At 39.6% G+C, this 26,375-nt stretch overlaps 1 protein-coding gene across 3 annotated transcripts in view; it reads left to right on the plus strand.

The window, feature by feature from the left end:
• The window catches only part of BAIAP2L1 (BAI1 associated protein 2 like 1), an 88,695-nt gene extending 66,215 nt beyond the window's left edge, over nucleotides 1-22,480 (plus strand). For all 3 annotated transcript variants that reach the window (XM_019541755.1, XM_019541754.1, XM_019541756.1), the window contains 11 exons: nucleotides 6,570-6,631; nucleotides 6,724-6,795; nucleotides 7,219-7,356; nucleotides 10,589-10,741; nucleotides 11,131-11,298; nucleotides 12,545-12,695; nucleotides 13,617-13,824; nucleotides 14,201-14,278; nucleotides 14,536-14,713; nucleotides 21,138-21,178; nucleotides 22,036-22,480. In XM_019541755.1, the coding sequence (XP_019397300.1) occupies nucleotides 6,570-6,631; nucleotides 6,724-6,795; nucleotides 7,219-7,356; nucleotides 10,589-10,741; nucleotides 11,131-11,298; nucleotides 12,545-12,695; nucleotides 13,617-13,824; nucleotides 14,201-14,278; nucleotides 14,536-14,713; nucleotides 21,138-21,178; nucleotides 22,036-22,111 (1,325 nt within the window). In that variant the 3' untranslated portion in view covers nucleotides 22,112-22,480. The remainder of the gene's footprint in view (nucleotides 1-6,569; nucleotides 6,632-6,723; nucleotides 6,796-7,218; nucleotides 7,357-10,588; nucleotides 10,742-11,130; nucleotides 11,299-12,544; nucleotides 12,696-13,616; nucleotides 13,825-14,200; nucleotides 14,279-14,535; nucleotides 14,714-21,137; nucleotides 21,179-22,035) is intronic.
• Nucleotides 22,481-26,375: the final 3,895 nt, after the last annotated feature.

The following is a 26,375-nucleotide window of genomic DNA, read 5'->3' on the forward strand; positions in this document are numbered from 1 at the left end:
TATTTTACTGTGTGCCAGTATTTGAGTGTAAAGAAAGTTGCCAGTTTCAAAGTGTATAGTTTTGAAATGCAAATATCACAAATTTTAAAATACTGAAACTGAAAGCAGTTTTAAAAATCTGAAAAGCCCCAGTCCTGTTAAAATGTATGTCTTTAAGTTTGCAGTGGACGTGTCTACACATTCATTCATATGCTCTAGATACTGTGCATTTAGTTTACTACTTGCTTAATAAAGTATTAAATAAATGCGCAGTAACTAGAGTTACTGCACAGTAGCGCTGCTGCACGGTTATTTTGTGATGCTTACTGCACATTAGCCTCACAACACTGTGCAGTAGGCTATTAGCATGTTTTTTAACTGCTAGGCTCCTGCACAGTGGTATTAGGTTAATGTCCAGTACGTGTCCCGTGTAGACGCGCCCAGTGTGAGGTAGATCCATTAACTTCAGTGGAACTTACTTACAAGATGCAATATTAAGCATGCGCACAACTTCTGTATTTCTTGTAGCTTGCCCACCAACACCAGGCTGTTCAGCTTCTAGTCAATATCATTGTAAGTTTTCAACACCTATAAAAAAGCAGTAATATATAGCTCACGGCCGTTTGGGTTTTTGCCATTATAAAATCTGTTTTCATTGGAAAGTTTTCTGGCTGATTTTCAGGTCATGGTAATATTTCTGATGCCTTAGTCTTTATAGAAGCTTCTTTTTACAAAACCTGTATTTTTAATGATAATACCCCTTTTAAAATACTTCAGTATGAAATCCTTAGTCATTTTGTTCCCAGTTTAACGTCTTTGCTCTGGTTGGGGGTCTGAATATCCAAAGATTAGGATTATCCATCTGATACTGATACTTTTTTAAATGTTGATCTAGTATCCATACCAGACTTCAAATGTTGTTTTTACGATTGTATTGCTAACCTACATCACTTCGTGTCTTATTGATTTCACACTTTTTTTTTTTTTACCTTCTGTAGTCACCTTTGTAAAATGGCACTGAATAGTCATATATCTATGCTGTTTCTGAAAATGAGGCATAGAGACAGTACCCTTTACTTATTGTTTTAAGTGCATTTGTGCAATGAGAAGGACAGACTGTGTCTATATGCACCTTAGATGTTAATTCCACAAATACTATTTACAGTTTAAGCCATGTCTGCGTTGGTCGTATTGGAAGTCAAATACAGCCTTTGGAAACAGTTTGTCATGCTGCTTTATCTTCCCTTCCCATTTCACTGATATATATTGAACTTCCCCGAAGTTAAACTCAACCTCTTTAGCATTCTTTAAAGAATGTTGTACATTGAACTTTCCTCATACCATAAATCTTTCCTATAAAAGGGAGACAAACTTAACACTTTGTAGGCTTTAAAAATGCCTTCTTTTAATATGTACGTAGTTGCACTGTGCTTAGTTCCTTTAATGCTACCTGCTGCATCTACATGTTGAGAACTAATGCCTTCAAGGAACTTTACTTTTTAGCATTCTTCGATCATAATGTTGAATAAAAAGTAACTTTGTACAAGGGAGACATTTTTGGTATAAATAGGACCTAAAATAGTCTGGAACTATGTTGTTTCCAACTGTAGCATCGACTATTAAGACTCTCCTTCACATTCCTAATGAATTTGTGTAAATGCTTCAGACCCAAGATATTAGATTATTATACCTGTTCTAAATGCAAAATGTGAGACAACAGAAGGTGATTCTGAGTGAAGTAATTAAAGTACCTCCCTATGTATGGGGAAATGTTACTGAAGTGACTTGATTTGTTAAAAAATTATCCATCCATAATAGAAACAATAGTTAGGTGATCTTTATTTAGTACATGACATATTTAATTGTATTACTATTAATAATTCTAGTATAGACATTTTACTTATTCAGAGCATGGTCAAGTGTATGCTAAGGTTTGCTATATACACACACACACACACTTGTTTCAGGTTGGAATTTTGAAGATTAATCTTTCCATTTTTGTCTTTAAACTGAATTGTGCAAATTAAAATGTCAAACAGTTTTACATCAATGTGTGTGTTCACACTAAGAGATTACACTGATTTAGCTGGTACAGTAGTTGTGTGTAAACCAACCATAACAATGAGTATGTTGATCACAAGTTCTTAAGGGGAGATTTGATCTTTTTCCTCTGCCTTGCTTTTAAAATGTAGGTAAATGTACACTTACTCTGAAGACTTTATAAAAATGACATTACTTACTATCCCATGCACCTCTATTTCTGGGAGGAATGTGGGGAGGGTGGTCAGACCAGGAAGGGCTGCAGCTGAAGCCAGCTCTGTCTGCTTCAGGATTATCAGAGCGCTAATATAGCAGGCGTGGACACGCTGCATCTGGGTCAGTTCTGTCTACCTGCTCCTCCTGTGGCAGCAGCACCTGTGTTGCAGCACCCCAGAGCAGATATTGAGGTCCCCAGCTGCAAATCACTGGCAGAGAAATGTTACTTAGCCTCCAAATATTTTCCAGTCATTGAGATTTTATACCTGGAATGCATTACCAGATTATTAAAATGCTTTTCATTCAAAGAAATAAAGCATAATAGACAAAAGTAGCATGATCATTAGTGACATTTTCTTTGTGTAACATGATTCTTTGTATTGATTTCTTTGCGTAATGTGATTCTGTAGGATGAGTCATATTTATGGTCCATCTTATGCAAACTGGAGTTAATATTTATGTTAGTGTTACATAAGCTATATTACCCAGTGATTAATGAATATATAGGTTGTGTTTATTAATAAGTGATAATGGGGTAAGATTTGGTGACTGCGTGTCATAAATATGCTGTAGGTCATAAAGCAGATCCTGAAAAGCTTTAATTCATGGCAGAATGTTTCTCTGTTCACACATCTTGCAAGACAAATATGTGTTTATATATTCACGTAGACACTCTGTGATTCTTGCGTTTTATGATTTGACCAAAATCTGAAGGTTGCTGTAAATCCAGAATGACTACTTCGTCTTTTCTTGAGTCACACCAGACTTGCAGCAGTGTCAGTGAGATCAGTAGACATGAGAATGACCTTGAAACTTATTTCTTTCCTTAAATGTGAGAACTATTTCATGCATGCTAAACTCACCTTGCTTTGGAACAATTTTACCCAAAAACAGAAGGCCAGAATATGGCCCTTACATTATTTTAATCTGATGATGAAGTGACCATGGATTAAATTCTTTTAGAGGTATTTAAAGGCCCTATTTAACAATAGGAGGCAAAATTCTGTAGTCAGGAGGAGCATTCCAGATTTACACTCAGGAACAAAATTTGTCCTATAACTTAAATGTCTTGGATCACAATGTACTTACTGTGGGCTCCTTCTCAAAATGTTGACTCAAAACACCAGAGAGGAAATGAGATGGGTGAGCCAGTACATACAGTGCCTTACGATTATGGGGAGCAATAAGGAGTTTCTAGCATAAAACAGACTTTATTTCTGATATGCAGAATATAGGGATTCTCTGTAGTTGGGAGGGTAAAAAATCTTATTCAAGAACTAGATACTGATATCTAATAATCATTAAAAAAAATACTGGGGCATGTCTGTAATGATCACAAATATGAAGAAAACAAATTTGTAAACTAAACAAGTCCAAACTTTTAAAAATAACATGCAGTTTTTAAAGTACTTTTCACTTTTGAGACATGGTTTGGCAGTAAACATGGTTGTAATACGAGTGAAAAAACGTGTTTCTAACCAAGTAGTCAGACCCTGAAGCCTTGAGGGCTGCAGTCAGTGTGAGCACTGTTTGAGACAAGAATAACAACCCTGAACGTCAGGTTTTCCACTTTTGATGCACCATGTGAATGGGTTGTTTGATGGAGCGTTTACATTGTGGTGGCAGGGTAAACCAGAGGAAGGGAGTGTAAAAGGATGATGAGAGTTGAGTCAGTACATGTTGGACAGCTGTCAGTGCTGGGAGCTCCAAGATCTACTGCAATAATCTTTACAATGCTGCCAACCATTAGCTAAGTACCTTGCACTGGCATAAAACATACTTTATGAAGGAGTGGAAGGTCTTTATAAAATCAAATATTTTTTTTCTGGGTGAGGGTCTAAATATTATTCCATATTTACTCTGTCAGTTTTTCTCTTTCATCATTTACCATATAACCATACAACTCTTCATGTGTATGGTCTCAAACATTTGGTAAAAGTATCCTTAAATTTTGAATTTTTTGGATTTCTAGAAGTACTGATGTTTTCTCCCTTCGAATTACTGATAAATGTCTACAGGCCTTCTCAGTTCTACAGATTCCTTTTGTTTGGAAATACCACGCTGACCTTTAAAAAGTTCTAGTCGAGTTATTAATCCAGACACTACAGAGAGTGCATCCACTAGTGCACCCTCAACATAGCAGGCTACGTACTCATGCCATCGACTGTACAAATGTTGTATGTAACTAAACTGTATTTACTTTTCTGTTCCATATGAAATAATCAGTTACTATAGTAACTCTCACCTTGCGTTGTATTTCCCCTTGCATGCTGTATTAACCAGAAACACAGAATACTAAAGAAACAATAGCAGCATTATGTAACGTAGAAGGAAATGCTTGGAAAAACACAAGCTTAGAAATCCCCTTTAATCATAACCCAGTCATCAGTCATCCCTCTTTCAAGATCTGGGTACACAGGTAAATTTCTTGCCTCCTGCTTGTATGGAAATTCAGCTGTCAACATGGCAATCTTATACTCCCACCTCTTCCAAATGTCATGGACACTTCCCTTGGTGTCAAGGGATTTAAGTAGAAAGACAGCATAACTTCAGTAAAATAAATACCATATTTACTCAAATATACGATGAGGTCCCCGTCTGTCCCCCTCCATCAGCACTGGAAGGGAAAAAGCCCTCCATCTCATACAAAGTGGAGAGGGGAGCAGGCGGCTGCTTTGGCTCTGACTCTGGCCCTGAGCCCAGGTCAGGGCCAGTGAAATCCACAGCAGCCTCCTGCCCCTGCCTCTGCTTTTCTGCAGCTTCTGCCTCTCACCTATTTCCCCGCCCTTACACACACAAGCAAAGCTCAGCTTCAGGTCAGGTTGGGGTCTCTCCCAGCATGAAGCCCAAGAAAAGTCCTTCCCCTGCCTGGCCAATCAGTAATGCCAACGCTGCTGTATTGCTTGCTTGGCCAGTCAATGGCAGATCTTCCATGTGCTGTGGTCTGGGACTGAGCAGCCTGGGCAATCTGGTGGGGGGAGGGGGAAAGAGGCAGAGACTGGGGAGCTGGGCAGGCAGAGGGGAGAGGCAGAGATTGGGGAGCAATGGGAGAACAGGCAGAGTTTCTGGGGGAAGAGTTAGAGACTGGGAGAATGAGGGGAAGGGCAGAGGCCGAGGGGAGCAGGGATTGAGGGGGTCCAGGTGACAGGGCAGGAAGGCTGCAAGGCAAAGAAGTGGGTGGGGCAGAGGGCAATGGGGAGCAGTGGCCGGGGGAGGCAGGGGTCAGCCACTGCTTTCCCTGTTGTAGCAGTGGGGCGGGGGGTAGTCAAGATAACCCTTCAATACTTGGATTCTATACCAGGAAAATGATAACAAATTTATAAATTTTCCATGTACAGAGCCTAATTAATGGGATGTTGTCTTGTAGTCAGGGTCACTTTATATTTGAGTAAATATGGTGGTCAGAAGAAAGAAGAGGGGGACTAAGGGTAATAGTCATATGTTCACACAATTAGACTAGCTACCTACCTAGCTTGATGGCTCTGAATCACTTACATCTATTGAAAAGAAAAGGGTTTTATTGTTGGGCGAGGTGTGCTGTAGGGAGAAGGGTGATTTATTTTTTTTTCCCCCCTTCAAAAGCTTTGTGTGTTGCTCTGCTATAATTAGAGAAGTACGAAGAGAGTTGTGGAGCAACATATATAATGGGTGGTAAGACTAAGTATTTTCAAAGGGGAGGAGCACAGTGCAGTATAAAGAAAAACAAATCAACGAGGTAGAGAATGGGTGTGATCCTGCACCAGTGAAATCAAAAGGAGTTTTTCCATTAAGTTGAGAGGTACAAGATCAGAATCTTTGTGGGTGGCGTATACTTTAATGAGCTATAGGATTACCTAACAAACCTTAAAAGCTGTTTATGTTTTGAATTGTCCCAATGTTCAACTATGGAATAAATAAGACTCGTGATCAAGCATAGTCCCTAGTTCTCGTGCACTGTTCCTTTATCTAGCAAGAAGAGGTTACTACCAAGGCAATGTGCTCAGCCCTTGGGAGAGGAGAACACTAAACTTCATCTGTTCTGGCCTAGCAATCCAAGTGGCATGGGCAGGTTCTATATTGTTCTTGAATAGTAATAATAAATCATTGATTATTTTTTCTGCCATACATGTACATTACCTGATAAATCTGTGGCCACATGTAATTTATTCAGTTCAGAATAAGACTGCTGTTTTGAATAATTTCAGGAAGAAACCCTTTTTAAATCTTATTCCACGTTGTCTCTGTTACTTATACGAGTATTGCTGCTTCCTCCTCCTCAACCTCTTCCTCTACATTGACAAAATATCAAACATCTGTAAATAAATAAGAAAAACACTGGGTTTCTTTATCAACAGGGCAAGTTCTTGTAGAGATATCAATCGCGCACAAGAAACTGAATGACAGTCTAGATGAAAGTGTAAGTAAATATTTCATTAACTTTTTTGAAATTGTACAAGAATATTTCATAACTTTGTAAATAACCATAATATAATTTGCTTGTTTTTAAAGTTCAAAAAATTTCATAAAGAAATTATTACTGAACTAGAGAAGAAAACAGAGCTGGATGTAAAATATATGAATGTAAGTACATTGAACCTTAATACCACAACAGATCAATTTCATTTCCTTACCCTGTCTCTTGCTTTAACATCTGTTTCTGCAGCACATGACTGTATATAATATTCACTCTTAAAGTGTGTTAAAAGACATTCCCCTTATCTTGGAAATGATTTAGTATCATTAGTCTCAAAATATATTAAAATATGATCTAAATACTAAATTTGAAAAATATGTAACATTATTTTGTAAAAATGGAAAATTTATTTTAGCTGGAGAATTCTGTTTTGAATTAGAGCTACTAATATGAAGAAAAGCCATTGACAAATATGTTGATTCACTATTAATCAAGATTTATCATTCAAGGCATTACTTAGCTGCTTGCATAGTTCTTTGATAGTTGCATTACAGCATGAATGGTAAGATGTTTAAATTCTTTGATTGCAGGCAACTTTAAAGAGATACCAAACAGAACACAAAAGCAGGTTAGATTCACTGGAGAAGTCACAGGCTGAGCTGAAAAAAATCAAAAGGAAAAGTCAAGGTGGAAGGAATGCAATGAAATATGAGTATAAAGAAATTGAGGTTTGTGTACTGTATCCCCATGGATTGCTCGCGGCTCTTATGGAAGTCTCTTAACAAGATCAGTCATTGTTATAAAATATTATAATCAAAGTTATCTCCTGAATCTAGTTTCTCTTGACTTCTTTGCTTTTCTTTCTTTCTAAGAAAAGAAAAAAACCTGCCCACTATTTTCTGTGCTTGCAGTGTAATTACTTGTCTAGATGCATTCTTCTATTTAGCTGTTTGGCAACAGTAAGACAATAGGACGTCAAACAGGTTACATTGCTTTATTGATTCCCCAAGGCTGTTTTGTTTTAAAGACACTGTTAGCAAATGAACTCACACAATGAAAATTACAGTTTAGGGCCTAGTTCTATAGAACTTTTATCTGGTATACCACACAAAAATGAAGAAATGTTTATAAATAATTTTTTTCTAGAGTCTATTTCAAATTCTGACTGCAGGGATTCCTGACTGTGGTTGAATTGCTCAGTCAAAAGCTAAGTGTTAACCTTTGCACAGCCACTGGTGAACGGGCAGCAGTTGTTGGCTGCTCAGCCAAAAACTACTGCCAATTCCACAGCAGCTGTGAAAGGGTTAGTACACTAGTTCCGACTCTGAGGAGTGAACTCCGCCCCCTCTGTCCATGAGTCTGGCAGGGGGAGTAGTATGGAAGTAATTTTACAGCGTCTCTGTGCTTCTACTCTTTCATTACAGCAAAGAATATCAGCATTCCCACTTAAGACATGCACCCCTACTCTGGAAAGCTGATTTTTTTTTTGGGGGGTGGGGAGAAGGTAGTTTGGGACATGAATAAATATGATGTATAGGTAGTTTCACTGATTGCACTGCATTTGTAGGATTGAATCTTGAAAAATGGGGGAAAAAGCTGCATCTTCAATCAGATGTAGCTGTAAATAGTATGTTTTGGTCATCTAATCATAAAATTTTTTTATGATAATCAAGCAGGACAGCTAAATAATATCACCAGTGCCTACAATTAAGAGGCAAACTCAGTATTCTAATACTGAATTCACCTCTGTTCCTCAGCAAGGCTCAGACAAAGTGAAGAGGTGGGGTGCAAGGGGGCAAACAGTTTATAATTCCTTTCAACCTTCTGTTATACTAGGAAAAGAATGGGGACAGCTTTATGGGTTAATCTACATTAGGAAGTTGCTACCCTAAATGAGGGCATGCATTTGCAGTGTATTAGCTACTTCTCACTAATTCTGTGTGGCTTCTCTTAGTGGGTGCATCTACACAAGACACTTTACTGCACAGTAAATTAGCTAGTACCTGTAAATATAGGTACTAGATTTACTGCACAGTAACACTCATGTAGATGCTGACTGGGAGCAAATTTGCTCCCACTCAGCCTACGCAGCAGGGGGCCAAGGGAACAGGGAGTTCTCTGTTCCCAGTCCTGGTGCTGCTCAGCTCCCAGCTCACCTCAGGAGCCAGGAGCTAATCAGCACTGGGACTAGGGACCTTTCTACCCCCTGTCCTGCTCCCAGTGCAGAGCTGGCTGCTCTGGAAGGTGAGTGGGGGCTGGGTTCCAGAGCAGCCAGCTCCACACAAAGCAGGGTAGCTGCCAGAGACCCCTCTCTCCTCTCCCTCCCTGCCCAGCAGGAGACTTGCCAGCAACTGTTCCACACGAGACAGTTTCCAGCAAACCTCCTGCCGGGCAGGAAAGCCGTACCCAGAAGGCCGATTTGTGCCGAGGACTGGCAGCTATGTGTCCTGATTAGGCATGCAGCCAATAGAGCTCCACGCACTGCAGGGGCAGCTGTCTTTTCACCTGATGCACATCAGGTCCCCTCCCAATGTGCACGGGGCCAGGAGACAGCTGCTACTGCAGCCAGTAGAGCTCTCCTGGCCCCGTGCCCCTTGCTAATACCTGGGGGAGCCTGGAGCTCCCCCTGGCTGCTGCAGGGGGGCAGGGCAGGGCAGGGCAGGAGCAAATCTGTTCCCAATGGAGAACATGTATAGACATGCTTCTGAGGAAGGCTTACTGCACAATATTTTACTGCACAGTAAGCCTAATGCTAATTAACAGCACATGTAGACATGCCCAGTGTGCACTTAAGTACCCTTGCATGTGAGCAAACTTACTCCTTTGTCAAAATTTAGTAAAAGAGTTGTTAGCTTTTCTATCTGATTGTTAAACAGTAGTTGTCTTGTGCTAATGATGGGTGAAGTTATACCTCTATATAGTTTGTGTATAGCCTTCTGCTAGCCTTCTGTAATGGATTCTTTGATCATTTTGTCCAGGATTTTATCAGGGACTGAGGTCAAACTGATTGTTCTGTAATTTCCTGGGTCCTCCTTTCTCCCTGTCTTAAAGATAGGCACCACATTGGCATTCTTCTAATCTTCTGAGACTTTTCCCAAACACCATGGGTCTTCAAATAACTTTGCCACAGATAGCGCAATGACATCGGCCAGTTCTTTTAGCACCCTTGGGTATAGTTCACCTGGTCCTGCTGACTCGTAGATATTTAGCCTTCGTAGATGCTTCCCCACAAGATCTATGCAAACTATGGTGGGGTGGTCATGCCCACCATTATCCTGTATATTGTCAAGCAGGCTAACACCCTTGGACTGGTGGAGCTAAAAGCCTTGGACTGGTGGGATGATCCTGGCTCAGGCAGTGGGCTGGACTAGATTACCTCTGGAATTCCCTTTCAGCCAGAGTTCTCTGATTTTGTGATATTGTATTCCTTGTGATTTGTTCTTATGTTTTCCATTTCATGTGTTATCTTTTATCATATATTTTCAGTTCCCTTTTTTCTCTTAAAATCATTTAAGTTTTAATCAAGTCTAAATGTTCAGCTAGTAATCATCTGCCTGTTAACCTAAGATGAGTACAGGAAAGACTGTCTTGTGCTTAACCTGTTCCACTAAGGATTCAGATTGAAGTTTTTCAACCTTACACATATGTCTTTGACCTTGGTTAAATCTTATTGACTCAGTTCTCCATCTTTAAAAATAAGGCATAAATATTTTCATGCTTCAAAATGATTTTAAGGGTAAATTTGATTACTGAAACCAGTCAATCCGCTAATGTCTGAGCTGTTTGGCATCAGGAGACTAAGCACTCATTTAAATGTAAAACATGTAAAGCAAAAACTTATTGTGCCATTTTAGGAATGATGTTAACACTGCTGATATTTTTGCCTCACAAATTCAGTCAAGTCAGAAGTCAAACTTGTAGCCTGCACACAGTTCATATTATAATTATGTATTTATTTAGTATTTGGAAACAGTCACTTCTCGACAGAGTGATATTCAAAGATTTATTGCTGAAGGTTGCAGAGAAGCTCTCCTTGAAGAAAAAAGAAGATTCTGCTTTTTGGTTGACAAGCACTGCAGTTTTACTCAGCACATGAACTATTATCATATACAGGTCAGTGTTGCTCTAAAGTGCAGAGGTAGAAAAGGGGGGGGGGTCTCATCAGAACAGAGACATTTTCAATAGGTTATATTATATTTGTTTAAGCAAAGAAGTAATTACTTACTTTTGAAACCAAGGACTGAAAGACTTGTGCCAATCCACTTGTATTTCCAATATCACAAATAACTTGCACTAAACGTTATTTCTATCACATGGCTTAGTATTAAATTGATATATTTAGTTTATATACTAGCTAAATATTAAAGCTTCAATGTTAAAAGACTTCATAGAGGTTGCACTGGTGTGGTATAACTGAAGTTAGAATGTAGTCCATTGTAATTCAAATGTTGTTTTCACCCAAAAATATGCATGTTTTATAACTCCATTTTTATTGGTTGCAGTGTACAGATTTACTTAACTCCAAGTTGCCTGTGTGGCAGGAAACCTGTAGTGATGCTACAAAAGTGCCAGAGAAAGTTATCAGTATGATAGAAGAGATAAAGACACCTGGTTCCACTCCAATATCAGGAACTCCCCAACCTTCACCAATGATAGAAAGAAATACTGTGGTATGCATTTCCTCATTAATTGCAAGTAAAGACTGACTTCCCTGAGTTTGTATGTGTGTAAACTTTATGACTTAAATCTTGAGACTCTGGAATTGCATATGGTGAAAAAAACTCAGTAACAAGCTGGACCCTCAGTTCTGTAACTGTATTCATTAGACAGATGCATAGACCCATACAAAGCCTTATTGCCATTAGCAGGGATCCTGGTTTCCTCTGTTTAAAAATCACAAATTCTCTAATAAAAATGCAAGTTCTCTGATTTAAAAAGCCCAAAATTTGCACTTAAAATGAGACGTGTGTATCAACTGAATACAATGTTTTATTGATAAATTTACAATTTTAAAGCAATTTGGAAGCCTACCAGTGCCTCAATCATGATAGTAAAATAAATTCTAAGTACCTATAAATTTTTGTTATTTGATGATTTGGGGATTTTTACCATGGAAAATCAGAGCTCCCTCTGCCCCTTAGCTCATTAGGATGCAGGTCCAGGCCCCGCACTTCCAAGCCACAGCCCCCCACCACTGCTGGTGCTCCTCACTCCCCCGCCACATCTCCCCACCCCGTATCCCTGCTGGAGGTAGCCCCCACCTTCCCCCCAGCTGCAGTGCCCAAGCCCCAGCTGCCGTCTGTGGGAGGCAGCAGCTGCTGCAGCACAGCAGAGCATGGAGCCCAGCTCCCCACTCCCCCAGGGGCAGCACAGCAGAGGCAGCTGTGGGTTCAGGCTCCCCACCTTGCTGCCCCCCGCCCTGGGGCCTCCGCGCTCAGCTGGCGGGACCCAGCATGGCAAGGCAGAGCCGGGCCAGGTGGGAAAGCTACATGCTGTTGCAAGCCCCCTGCCCCCCTGGTGAGGTCCCCCCCAGATCTGTGTGCGAGGTGGAGGCAGGCTACCTGCTGTGGGTTTGGGGCTCCACACCCTACTGTCCTCTCTGTGGGGCCTCTGTGGCCCAGTGGGCAGGACCTGATATGGCAGGGCAGAGCGCAGCCAAGCAGGGAAGCTACTTTACGCTGTGAGCCCTGTGCTGCCTGGTGTGGCACCCCCTACCTGCCTGGCAGCAGCAAAGGTGGTAGTGCAAATTTGTGCCCTTTGCTGCTGCCAGGCAGCTCATCTGGGGGACAGCAGGGAGGGAGGGGGCCGGCTCCTGCACGTACTCCCAGAGGGGCAATTCAGTGCTGCAAATAATCCAAGATGTCCATGTCATTTCATTGCTATGTTAATACTATATTAAAATTTTTGCATCTGTAGATTGGAAAAAATTATTATCCTCTTAATGAAAATGCAGCAAAAGTGCCTCCTGCTCCCACAAGTAGAGCATATACCAGTCCTTTAGTTGATATGTTTAACAATCCAGCAGCAGTTCAAAAGGCACCTTCAGAAAGACTAAATAATTCAATAGGTGAGTTTTTTTTTCCTTATTTTCATGCTGAAAGTGGGTGTCATTTTTATCTCAGTATGGATATACAAGCAGTACAAATAGTATATCTTGTTGTCTATCAAACATTAGTGCATCTCTCCTGACTACTAAGATAGTCACCAGTCCAATGTTTTGACTATATGGCGTTCTAACAGGCATTGAGAAATGTCTACTGGAGGGATGCTTGGAGTTTTTTCCCTAGATGTTAATGTCTTGCAAAGCCTCATACAGACATTCAGTTTCTCCTGGGAGAGCAGACGTGGATTGTGGGAGTGACATGCACCAGAATATAGTCTCCTGTGTGGATCTGTGCTCCTTGTTCATTGTCTGCGACATGCGTTTCTGCAGTTGTTATCCCAATTATGATAGTGCCCTGTGCTTGTGTGTACTGTCTGTTGTTGGCAAGTACCAAAATTGTCTTGTAAAAATGGGTCTGGGGGTCAGTACAGTTGAGGTCTTGGAACGTATCCTTATTTGTTACATTGTGAAGTGGGTTCCCTTTCTGCGAATTCAACTTATGCACCCTTTTCCAGGAATATGTGTACAGCATAAAGTGAGGGAAACCTGTAAAAAGAAAATCTTTCATGCGTATGTACCTTAGCAACATCTAGCCACTAGATAAAACCAGCACTGGCTATTAAAAGCCTGTAAAACTCTTATATCTACTGGTTTAAGGTTGTAATATTCAAAGTATTTCTTATATTAACCACCATAAATATTGTGGTAATGTTAAAAACTTGCAAATGGCACCTGTGAAGATTGTAACTGGAATTCCCTGCACCAGAACAACAGATAGTAGGAAAATTAGTTATATTTTAGTTCTGCTTTACTGTACTTTTATTGGGCAGCTTTTACCTTTGTTACCTTGTGGTTAACGTCACAATTATTTTTTTTCTTTAACAGGTAATTCAGATGATGCTAATTTATGCCGTTCAACCTCAGTTGCCACAGGGCTCAATATAATGAAAAGACCAAAAGTAAAAACAATCTTTCCACATACGGCTGGAAGCAACAAGACCTTACTTAGCTTTGCACAAGGAGACATCATCACACTTCTTGTAGCTGAAGAAAAGGATGGCTGGCTTTATGGGGAACATGACTTGACTAAAGTGTATGTCAATATATTGCCCAGTTTTGAGATAAGGGACAAATGTATCTTACCAGTTTTGCGGGGGGGGTTTTGCTGAAGGTCACTGCTTTTGGACTGTGGGGAAAACTCCTTAGTGGTCAGTAAAATGGTGCTGTTGAGAGATAGAGATAGATACATATATATAGATATATATATTGATATATATAGATTTGCCCTACAAAAGGCAATACATAAACAAAATCCATTTAATACTATCAGTACTATCAAGAGCCAAAACAAGTGGCTAAGATACTATCCAGACTTTACTATGCTGAGCTTAATGTTACACCATACCAAACTTTAAAAATATATTTAAGTGAAAACATTAAGTTGTCCTTTTCTTTCATCCTATGTACAGAAAAGGTTGGTTTCCATCATCATACACAAAACCACTGGAAGAACCAGCTGAAAACAGACAACCTGCGCCACTGCCAAGGTAATGATGTCAGTTTGAAGAAAGGTTTGCATTGTTTTACAATGTTTAAACTTTACAAAAATTCTCTCTCCATATTTTTTTTAATTCTCTTGGGGTTTGTCATTCAGTAATATATTTTTCTTGATTATGTGACCATTCTCCCCCACGCAAAGACTCCTATATTTAAGGTTAAGCACACGTGTTCTTTGCCAGATTAGGGTCCAGAAAGTAATATTAATTGTTTTAATTAATCTAATATTTGCCTGTTTTCCTTGTAGCCCTGTACCAATCAGAAGTATCAGTTCTGTAAATCTAGCAGACAAAGGCGGTGTTGTCCTCCCTCCACCAGACTATCTAGGACCCTTGAAAATGGGTGCAGTTTCAGATAAGAGACTGGATTCTTCCAAGGATGCAATTGTGAAAGTACCAGTAGAAAGACCAGGCAGCACAACTCCTGTAAGTAAAACTGCATCGTGACTTTTAATCAGATATTATGAGTCCAAATGTTCCTTTCCAGCCGCTGGCCACTCAGAAGTTAGACAGCCCTGATTTAAATAATCTTAAAACAATTCAGAACATGGAGCAAAACGTGGCATTCCACAAGACCTGTGCAACTCCACAGAAGTTAACAGTAGTACGTAAAAATGGGGGGAAAAGTCTTCAAATAACCTTCTGCTGGCAGAAGGACAGATAGACATATATACAAGTCTACACCCTCAAGAACGCAACTGAATTAAATACATGTAAAATAAAATAAATATTCTGATGAATCCATTAAATCAATGTTCAAACAATGATGTATGTTGAAAACTGCTAATAGACTAAGGACATGAGTGTTTTATTGAAGTATATTTTGGATCAGTAAATAACCTGCTTAGAATGATCAAAGGATGCAAATACAAATGAGAGTACTTGGTCTCTGATATATTGGCAAACCTTGTTGCTATAGAAAACAAATAGTAGCCTTAATCAAATAAACTGCCTTTCTATTTCCCTGTTTCCTTTTTTATGATAAATTCGGAGGTATGTAGAGGGGGTAGACGCACTTAGATTAGGCAGTCTATTCTCTAAATGTTTGGTAAAGAAAAAAGGAAGCATTTACGTATAAAGTAAAGAAATAACTTTGTCTGAATTTTCTCTGGGGAATAAGTAACTTTGTTTTGGAAAAATCAGTTGTTATAACTTCAAAATTTAAACTGGCACTTTTATTTTAATGAAATACATGACCTGTAGTAAAAGATGCAACTGCAAAAATAAAGTCAATTGCCTCAAAAACTGCTAGGAGCTCAGCTACCTGGGTCTTCTGGTAATGCCCTCTCTTTGTATTTGGATTCCTAAATCCACTGTACAGTAGCGGGCTTCTGCTGATCCTCTGTTGTCCGACTTAAGATATTCCACAGCATCCACACACAGAAGAATTCCTTTTATAGCCAAACTTATATCATTTGCAGATGCAGAAACTTAGATTCCCTGCCAAAGAAGTTTTGAGAGGGGGGGAAAAACAGTATTTTTCATTAAAAGAAGATGTATAACTGTCAGACTGTACAAAACAGCAAATGCTACAGTTGAGATCAAACTGAGTACAGAGGAGGAGGAGAAGAAGCAGTTGCTTGGCAGGGTCATCTCCCTGTGGGAATCCTGTGTTAAGAAATTCCCAACTTCCTCTCTTTGGTCTGAAAAAGTGCTTTTTGTTTTTGAGACAGTTGAACTTCAAACCAAACCCCAAACAGCAACCACAACAACAACAAAAATATTCCTGCAGCAGTTAACTGGTTATTGTTGGAACATGGTGACATTTGCTGCTGGTTTTGTTTCTGATATTATTTATGTTTTATGTAATTACCAAAGGTGCCTAGAGTCTGAAATAAACATCTTTTTCTGATAAGATTTAGATTTGTAAGTTTAAGAATATCAAATGGTCTCCAAGAACAATGAATCTACTGAACCTGGTGTGTGGCATGCCAATAACAAAACTGTGTCAAATACTATATAATGTATTGCATACCCACTTAAGACTCTCCTGCTTATACTTATTAATTTTCAAGAATTATTTTGTTGTATGGATATAGAGTAGAAGATAGATTCTGGTATCTTATCAGAACTATAGTCTCAAAAGAGAAACAGTAATTCAGCTACCCTATAAGCAGTACTCTGGTTATATAGTCACTTCTGTTAGGTCATTTCAATCCATTCAGTGCTCATATTTCAGAAATATTTTGTGTAACTTAAAATAACAACACTCTCTCTTTTTTTTTTTTCTTTTTCCTGGCCTTCCCACATACTTCTTTTAGGGCAGCATGTTACTTTTTGAGGTGCATGCCTGTTCCTTGGGAAAGGAGGAAGCAATTACCATTGCAACACTTGCTAGAACTCCTGTCACAATTACCTTCTGTATTAATGCTTCTCAATGGCCATACTGCACTTCTTACAAACTCTGTAGGCAACTGGGCTATCACTTTATTTGCTTCTGAAAGTATTTTACTGCTAAAGAAATGGTAACCATGTTTTGTTACTACCCTACCAGATGTTTTCTATACTTTGAACAGATGTGACTAGTTGCTATTTTTCAAGGCAGAAGGGTCTAAATTCCCTATAAGGAGCCTTTTAATTTATGAAGAGTACATTCAGATTGTTCAGTGAAGGCTCTTTGTAAACCATTTCCAAAATTATTTTTGAAGCCACAATTCATTAGGGGTTTTACTCATTACTGACAATCTGCTGCAAAGAACTGCATAATCCCACTGTGATGTAGCATTTCTAGGACAATGTATTTCTATAGAAATATACTTTCACACTCTATGAAATGGATTGCCGAGAAAAAAGATTTATATTCTAGCCTTTGGACAGTTTGTTGATTTAAGGATCTAGGAGCTTCCAAAACAATTATGTGAACCAAGCACCTATATTTTGTCAGCTGCAATTTTACTTTTTGGATAAAAATGTGTCTTAAGGGTTACATAGTGTCAGCATTATATATTGGTTCATTTTATTCTGTGGCTAACTGATGTTCAGATCACCTTTTAGATCAACATGTCCTTTTGCTGTAATTATGTTGGCAATGGTTTAAAGATTTATTAGCTCGGTAAAAGTTGCAAAGCAAGCAGTACATACAGTGAGTTCTCTGCAATGAGACAGGCAAAAATGTGACTTACTGTAGAACAGTTAAATAACTGCATCGGTTTTGTCTCAGTCTCATTGTACTATTGTATTTTATATGGTCAATTTAGCTCCAGTAACTTCTAAACAACATTTACTCCACGTTTTGTTAAGATGAGCAAGTGTAACAATAGTAGCCCTCATGCTTCTGTTGTGCAAAAACAAAACCAACAGGAACAAGAAAATCCCTTCCAAAATTCTAGCCAGTTTTCTTGGGAGTAGGGTGAGCTTATGGCTTTTTTTAAAAGGAAAGACTGGAAAACCCTGTGGATCCTAAATGTCTACCAGGAAAGAGAATTCAACAGATCCTACAGCATCTGAGAGGTTATGATTCACCGCTCTTGTCTGGGCCCCTCCCAACCTCTGCCAGGAGAACTTCCTCTGTGGCCATATGCTGCTCCCTGTCTTGGCTACAACAGAGAAGGGAGCTGTAGAGAAAAGTTGCTGCCAGTGAGATCAAAATGTAAGCATAGCAAGGAAACTGTAGCTGCTCCATAGTTCTGTTACCTGCCTTATCTACTTCCGCTCCTTTAAAGAACATACAGAATTTGGAGCAAGTGAAGTTTACATGGGAATCTACCTAGGAGTACAATGCAGAGCTGCTCCCTGCCTCACCCGCTTCTGTGCAAGTCTCTCTCCCTCTCCCTGCTTCCTCTAAGGCTGTGGAAACCAACTCAGTGTGACAGGAAGCTGTCTGTAAAATTTTGAAATATTTTGTTCCATGTGAACACTACAACAGTATGCAACTTGTAATGAAGCATAGTATGATTCACTGGAATATATGACCTCTAAAAAGTGGATAGCCTAGGCTAGGTACAAAAATTACACTTAACATGCATTAAGCACAAAGAAAGTGCCTTATGGCTGTAATAGAATAGACGCTCACGGTGCATAAAGCACTTAAAAAATGGCAGATCTCACTTTAACGAACGTCTGTACCACATCCCATCCTGACTTAACGTAGGTGACATTCCTCCAGCATCCCAGGGGCCCCTTGCTGGGCAGCTTGCTAGCCTTGGTCAATGCTAATCTGCTCTGTCATAGAGAAGAGACAGAAAAGCCTCTGTCTCCTCCCTGCGTGGCCAGGTAGGGAGTGGAGGGAACAGCCCATTCCCCAACCCCACCGCAAGTACCCCTCCGCAGCTTGCTGGCTGGGGTCCCTGGGGGGGCAGGTTGGATCAGTGCAGCGGGGGGACTCCCTTCCCCCACCCACAGTTCTGGGCATGGCAAAAAGCCGAGCTATGCAGCCCTGTGCTGCAGCTTCTGGCTGCAGCTGTCAGGAGACGGGGTGGAGGGGGAGTGGGGTAGAAGGGAGTCCCCCTGCAGCTGGACCTAGCCCAGCCACTCAAGAGCCCAGCCAGCAAGCTGTGGGAGGGAGACCTCGCAGCAGGCAGGACTCCCTAAGCAGCCCCCGCAATGCTGCAGCCAGAGCTGCAGGATGGGGCTGCCTGGCCCAGCTTTTTGCTATGCCGGCAAATGTGGCCGGGGGGGAGGGACCCCCCGCCCCACAGCTTGTTGGCTGGGGTGTCAGGGGGGCTGGGCTGGGCTAGGGTACATTCAGTGCCCCCCTTCCCCCAGCCTCTTGACACCTGCAGCACAGGGCTGCCTGGCCCCAACCTCTCATCCCCACAAGCTCCCAGCCAGCAAGCTGTGGGGGGAACTCTCTCCCCTCCCCTCTCTTTACTCCCCAGCCACCCATGCTGACAGCTGCCTTCTGGCAGAGGGGTAGGGCTGGGGAAAGGAGACACTCCAGTAGTCCCCAGAAGGCATGCAGGAGCCCCCCAGCTTGGTGGCCTTGACCAGTGTGGGCAGGCTATAAGCCCCTCTGCCGAGTGTCAGCCATGTGTTGGGTTCACTCCCTCTCTGTCCTACAGCACTTCAAGTAAAGCACAATAGTTAAGAGTACTTGCGCTAGGGGCTTTTTGAACATCTGTATCCAGCCTTAATGGCTTAGCCCCTGGGTTTCTTCATCTGTGTTCTTGGTTTAAATCTGATTAAATTAGTTGTCCAACCTTCGTTAATTTAAAAAAAAAAAATCCCTGGGAACTATTTCATTTAAAAAGATTAGTATAACAGCCCACATTTTAAAAAATACTTGATAGTTCACAGGTAAAGATTTGTTTTTCCTTGCTTGTTTGTGTTTTATCAGAAACAGCATGCAACTCGAACTCTGGTTTAGAAGTTATGGAAGCACGTACCTAACCCTAAAGGCTTTCAGTGGGATTACTCAGGTGCACTGTTAGTCATGAGATTCAGCCTCTTGAACTGAGGCCTCCATCAGTATTGATTTCAAAATACCTTTGGACCCAACTAAAATTATGGAAGTTAGAACCTTAATGTATGTAAAGCACAAAGGGTTCATACACACTTTAAATGATATACTTTTTATTCTGATAGTTGTACACTGCAAGTGTGTAAACCTAATAATTCCCTCTACTGGGTGTTTTTACTGTAGACCAAATGAAGTCACACATTTACCTAGTTGCTGATCATGTATTCCTGTAGCTATATGTATATGTATATGTATATTCAAATTTAACAGTACATTTTCATTCTTTTTGAGCTGCCACTTTCATTTTCCTTTTGATGCCTGTTAGAGTAATTGTGCAGTGTTAGAGTTATTCTGCAGTGTAATTAATTTTAATGTACTGATTTATACAGTCGATTTAGTCTCTGATTTCTCTCATCTGTACTAATACAGTGGAAACTATATTTAATAACCACAAAACTGTTGAATAGGCATCTGAAAAATATTACTTTTGATGCAAGTTTTCCTTTTATCTCAACTGGAAATTTGACTATGGTAATAACATTATGATGGTGTAATACTGCCATCTCCTGGATTATCTGAACAACTTCACAAAAATGAAAAGTATCAACTTCATTCAGAAAATAATACACAGTAACTATTTTTTCTACAGAAAGAATGTCATGTATCATATTTAACTTGTACTGTTGTAAATGTACTGAAATGCTAGAGATGGATAATCAAATTTCCGCATGTATATCATCCTCTTATATACAGTGGAGAAAGGACACATCCATGTAATGTTGCTAACTCTGCCTTTGATTGATAAGGTCTAGTTACAAACACATATCTCATACCTTGTATTCCAGCAATTGGGAGTGCAGTTGGGCTGGTATGACAAATGAGAACTAGGTCCCTCCTATTTTTAATTTCAAACATGCCATTAAATTTGGCTGCTATTTTGATTCTTTCACTTGGATTCATGGTATGTTAGGACAAAATCCAGTAACACCCTCTATAAAATGAAACATCAACAGCTGGCCTTTGTAATTGCATTGTTGCAGCTGAACATGTTTAGATGCAGCCATTTATGTATCAGCGTGATGACCAGAATTTAAACTCTGTTCATGTTAATGACTACTGTAAGTAATGGGACTTTTACATTTTCAGGAATGATTTAAAAAGTCCAACATAATCTGCAGCATGCTGTAAATCAGTCTAATCCAGTGTTCTCTCTCTCATTTTAGACTCTCCTTTTACTTTTTATGTGGCATCTGGTTACAAACAATTTTTATAATTCATTATCTGACTTCTAAATGCCCAATTAGCACTTACATAAAGATACTCCTTGCAGATCCTGAACCTGATGACAACAACAGAAGGGTTATCTCTATTTTGCGAGTCTCCTCATTCTTCATTTGTGCTTATGTATTCACCTGTAAACTCTATACTGAAGTCCTTTCCTTCTTTTTACAGAAACCTGACATAAATGGCATTACAAAACCACCTTTCCTAAGGTATGGGTTATTTTAAATTAAACTCCCCTAAGATATACTATACTAAAGATGGTTTTATTTGTATTGGTAAAGGTATAAATCTGTTTTGCATTTCATAATGCCTCCTGCTAAATGTGCTAGTTAAACAGCACTACTCAAATTCATCACACTTAAGTTTTCCTAAGCACGGTGGCTGGTGATTGTCAGTGGTAAAATAAAGGAAATTCAGCCTATTCAGAATTTCCATTTATGTGAAAGAAAGCAGGATCAGGCTCTTAAGCTGGGGTTAAAGTGAAGAAACATGGAGAACATGACTTAATTTTCCTTTACTGTATTTCAACTAGCTAGTTTTATCTGAATTCCAGAATGGGGAAGTGAAAGCTGTGTCAGACTATTTGGATGAAAAAATATGTTACAGTCCTTATCCTGAACCTATAAAGTGTTTGGGGATTCTTTTTAGTCTAGTTTAACTAAAACAGGATAAACTGCATAGTGTTTTGTAATCTAAAACTATGACTTATTCCTCAAACAAGTATCAAAGAGGAAAGGATATTACACATCTTACTCTGTGATTATTGTACAGCTGACTTGTGAGTTTTTACTGGGGCATTCAGTTCCATGTATATTTTGGCTAAATAGAAATGTCATTATTAAAAAGTCAATCCTAGAGAGAAAATACATGCCATTCCTTAAAAAAGGTGTTAAAACCCATTCAATAAAACATGTTAAGGATTGACTTAAATCCACCTCTCTTCAGCAAAGCACACAAGCACAGACACATTGCTTTACTGTGCTGTCACTTGAGTTACTTTAGTCATGCTAGTTGTCTGTTTATTGCCATTGAGCTTGTAGTAATTTGTAATTTTTTCTCTTTACAGTGGAGAAAATCCTTTTGCCACAGTGAAACTCCGACCAACAGTAACAAATGACAGATCAGCACCAATAATTCGATGAATGTAACATTTAAATATTTTTACTCTTTCTAAACAGCATTTTTTGGCAATATGATTTATAAAAGCTATCTGAAGTTGCTTTTAAACTTTATTTAAATGTAATTACTGTAAGTAGGAAAATATTGGAATAGATTTCTGATTTTAAAAATTCACTTGCTTCCTAAATGCATAATTGCTCTGGGTTAGTGTGTGTGAGAATTTTCGCTTGATTTTACAGTATGCCCTCATCAGAGAGATAATTGTGAAATTATAGGGGGAAAGTGACCATTGTAGTTAACAGCATAATTTATCATTTATATTATTTCCCCATGAACTGTTACCTTGGATAAGTTCTAGTATTTAAGTTTCCATATAATATTTACTGACTAGACCAAAAAAAATGATTTTTTTAATAGGAAAGAATAATACAATAACTGCCTTAATACTGAAAAATATGTTTGCTTGTATAAAATGATTATGTATTTCATTATTTTGTTTAATATAAAGATGTTCTAGGTTATAAATAAATAAATAAATATTTATCCTATAAATGAGATTAGATGCATCATGCTTTTCTTGACGTTCACATATCAAATAGCATTTCAAATGTGTGTAGCACAAAATTATTATAAAAGGTCTGATTTTTTTTTTTCCTTTTCTTCAGTAATATTCTACTTTACTTTAAAACTAATGCTCTTTCAATGAAAAAATATTTTCCTGCAGCACTGTAATAACTTTAAAGGGACTGTCAACCTAAATTTGTCAAGTTATAATTTTTATAGAAATATTACTGCCACAAAACTTAAAACGCTACCATGATTTTTTAAATTCTAATGCAAGTAGTTGCCTTTTCAACAATTTTCCTATGCCTGAAACATTGCAGCCCTCCATATCCAAAAGTTAAAATGCAGTTTACAGAATAACACAAGAGAAATGCAGAAATATGCTAGATTTTTAAATGTACTTACATGTCCAATATCACCAAAAAATGTTTACTAACAAACAGCATGTAGGTGGTGTCCCTTTAAATCACAGAAATGGAAAACATTTTGGTTCTTTTGCTCATCCATCTGTTATCCGGGATCTGCAGGACTGTTCCCTCCATTGTATTTTTACAGTTGCACTTAACCATGTTCTACGTGTGGCAGTGTGAGTGTAGAACTGAGCCACCAAGCTGAATTCTACTTGTAGCGGCAGTAATGACTTACAACTTCAAATCCTCAGCTAGCTCAGGCTCTGATCTCCTACGGTAGGCAGAGTTTGGGTAAGGAAACCTCTAGAAAAATGTATGGTGCTGCAAGTTTTCCCCCTCTGGATCTCTACTTACCCAACTCCAGCAAAGTTGTTTTGAGCACCATTGTACTGTTGAGAGTAACATTTTCCACACTGTACGCCAAACACAGGCTTTGGCCCCTTCTGCTCACTAAGGACCCCATTCCACATGTTATGAGAGTAGCTGCATCTGTACCAGGATCCTGACCCTAATTTGAATATTACATTCTGCCTCTTGCACAGTTTAAACTTTTTCACTCCTTTTCTAAAACTGCATGGTCATTACTAGCTATGTAAATAGCTGAATTTCTAAGCTAACTAGTTCTAGTATCTAGTTTGTTAAAAAAAAAAAAAAACACAACTCTGCAGTCCTTCAGCATTAGTCTGGAGGGGGTAGATGGATGCATATCTGCACTATACGAGTATAAGAGAATGGATATGGACTCTACTTTTGAAAAGGTCAAATGCAATGATCTGAAGACAGATTTCTGTAACTGGCACAAACAAAACACAGGCAATCCTGTACCCAAATGGATTGGTGGTTAGTTCAGCAAGTGATTTTTGTCTGACCATAGCAAACACACTGAATTTTAGAAATTAAGTTTCCATGATGTACTGAAGTGGGCAATATTAGATCTCACAAGAATGACTTCCTGCCCATGTGGTGACCAACTGATACCAGAGCAAATAGTTCTCCAAATTTCCTTAAGGAGATGTTTGGAAAGTGTATAAAAGGGCAAGGCTACTTATTAACAACAATTTTCTAGGCTGAAGGAAAACAGCACTGTGCTTTTGCCCAGTAAAGACGATGTATTTTAGAGCAAGGATGAGATTGCATCAGCTTAGGTGGGTGGTGCTTGGAAAGTTAGGCCCACCTCTCTTTGTTCCTCCTCCTCCCCCATAAAGAAAGGAGTGGGAGTGGGAGTGGGAGTGGTAGTCCCTTACATTCTCTGTGATAGAAGAACCCATTATAGAGGAGGCCTGTTGAAAATTCTCCTCTATCTTCAGGATGGATTTGATTTAAAACAAATAGATTTAAATCACCGGTCAGGAAGCCTTGCTTTAACCACTGTTTTCTATTAAAAATGCAGTCCTGTCGTTTCATATCCTTTATCAATTTAAAGTCTTGAAACTGGACTTTTAGAGAGGTAAAGGTTTGTCTCTCTGAAAATTCGTGTACACAGTCAAGAGAGCTGATGGGTAAGTAATCAAGTCTAGTGTTTCTCATCTCCATATACTGCTGTTAACAAGGATGTTATCTCTGGAGAGAAATCCATTTTGAGAACTGAAACTAAGCACCACTGAGATGCTTAATGGGATCTTCTAGACTGAGCACTGAGTCCCATTGGGTAGAGTAGTTTTCTTTAATCTTTACTAATCTGTAGAGGAGCCTCTGGGACCTCATAAGATTGGGCCCTAATATAACCCATGGCCTGTTGTGACCTATTCATAAAACTTTTCTAACGAGGTTATATGAATATATTGTCTCAAACAGTATATAATTAGAAATTATAATCTCAGTTCCATGATGATATCTTTGAGCTTTAGCAGATCTTAAATTAAAACTATCCGTATACAGGGTTGTTGTTTTTTAAAAAGCATCTTAAATTTTTTTAAATATCATTAAATTAAAAAATCTGATTGAAATTAAAAATTCAGTCTTTTTTTAATTGTTGATTTTTATCTATGCTGGCTGTTTGTTTTTGCAACACCGCAAGATTTCTTCTAGCGCTTCTGTAGTTGTTTTTTTTTTTTTAATTGTAGTCTCTTGGGACAATTAATCTGTTGTGTCAGACTGAGGGCACAGACAAATGTTTTCTGAGATTGGCCCATACACATTAAAACACTCCATGAGCCTAGATCAGCTATTAGGATGCATCTGTTGCCCTTAATGATGCTACAGCAATACAATTTAGCACAACTGCCTTAGCTTTGACCCCGAATCAAGCAGGGTCAAAGCTGGAGTGGATTTGCTACACTTGTACTATTACAGGATCATGCAGGCGGTTGCATCCTAACATCTTAACAGGTAATCCTTAGAATCATATAAACTTAGGGTTGGAAGGGACCTCAGAAGATCTAGTCCACCCCCCTGCTCAAAGCAGGACTATCCCAAACTGGATCATCCCAGTCAAACCTTTGTCTAGCCCAGGTCTTAACTTCCAAGAATGGAGAATAACCTGTTCCAATGCTTTACTACCTCCTTATGGGAGAATTTTTCCTAATATCAAACCTAAAACTTCCTTGCTGCAACTTGAGACCGTTGCTCCTTGTTGTGTCAATCTAGCTCCATCCTCTTTGGCACCACCCTATTAAATCCCTTCAGTCTTCTCTTCTCCAGACTAAATAAACCCTGTTCCCTCAGCCTCTCCTCACAAGTCCTGTGCCCCAGCCCCTTAGTGCATTGGAGGACAATAAAAATGGCTATCACCAATTTGTCCACATCCTTTCTGTATTGGGGAGCCCAGAACAGGACACTACTCCAGATGTGACCTCACCGGTGCTGAATAAAGAGGAATAATCATTTTCCTCAGTCTGCTGGCAACACTCCTGATAAAGCAGCCCACTATGCTGTTAGCCTTCTTAGCAACAGGGGCATCTGTTGGCTCACTCAGCTTCCTATCCACTGTAATCCCCAGATCCTTTTCTACAGAGCTGCTGCCCAGCCAGTCACCCTCAGCATGGGACTTTTCCGTCCCAAGTGCAGGATTTTGTACTTGTCCTTACTGAACTGCATGAGATTTCTTTTGGTCCAGTCCTCTCTCTGAATCCTAGCCCTACCCTCCAGTGTATCTACTACTACCCCTAGCTTAGTGTCACGTGCAAACTCACCATCCAGCACAAGGTGGCAAAGGCATGCAGTAAGGCAGCAGCCCTAGATTTTAGGGGGGCAAACTTCAGCAAGCTAAGGAGGATAGCTGGAGAAGCGCTGAGGTCCTGGGGGGGGAGGGAGCCAGGTGTCCAAGGAGAGTGGTCGCTCCTTAAGGAGACGATCCTCCAAGCCCAAAGGAAGG

Source organism: Crocodylus porosus, unplaced genomic scaffold (assembly GCF_001723895.1).
Source record: "Crocodylus porosus isolate Cpor-Errol unplaced genomic scaffold, CroPor_comp1, whole genome shotgun sequence".
NCBI lineage: Eukaryota > Metazoa > Chordata > Crocodylia > Crocodylidae > Crocodylus > Crocodylus porosus.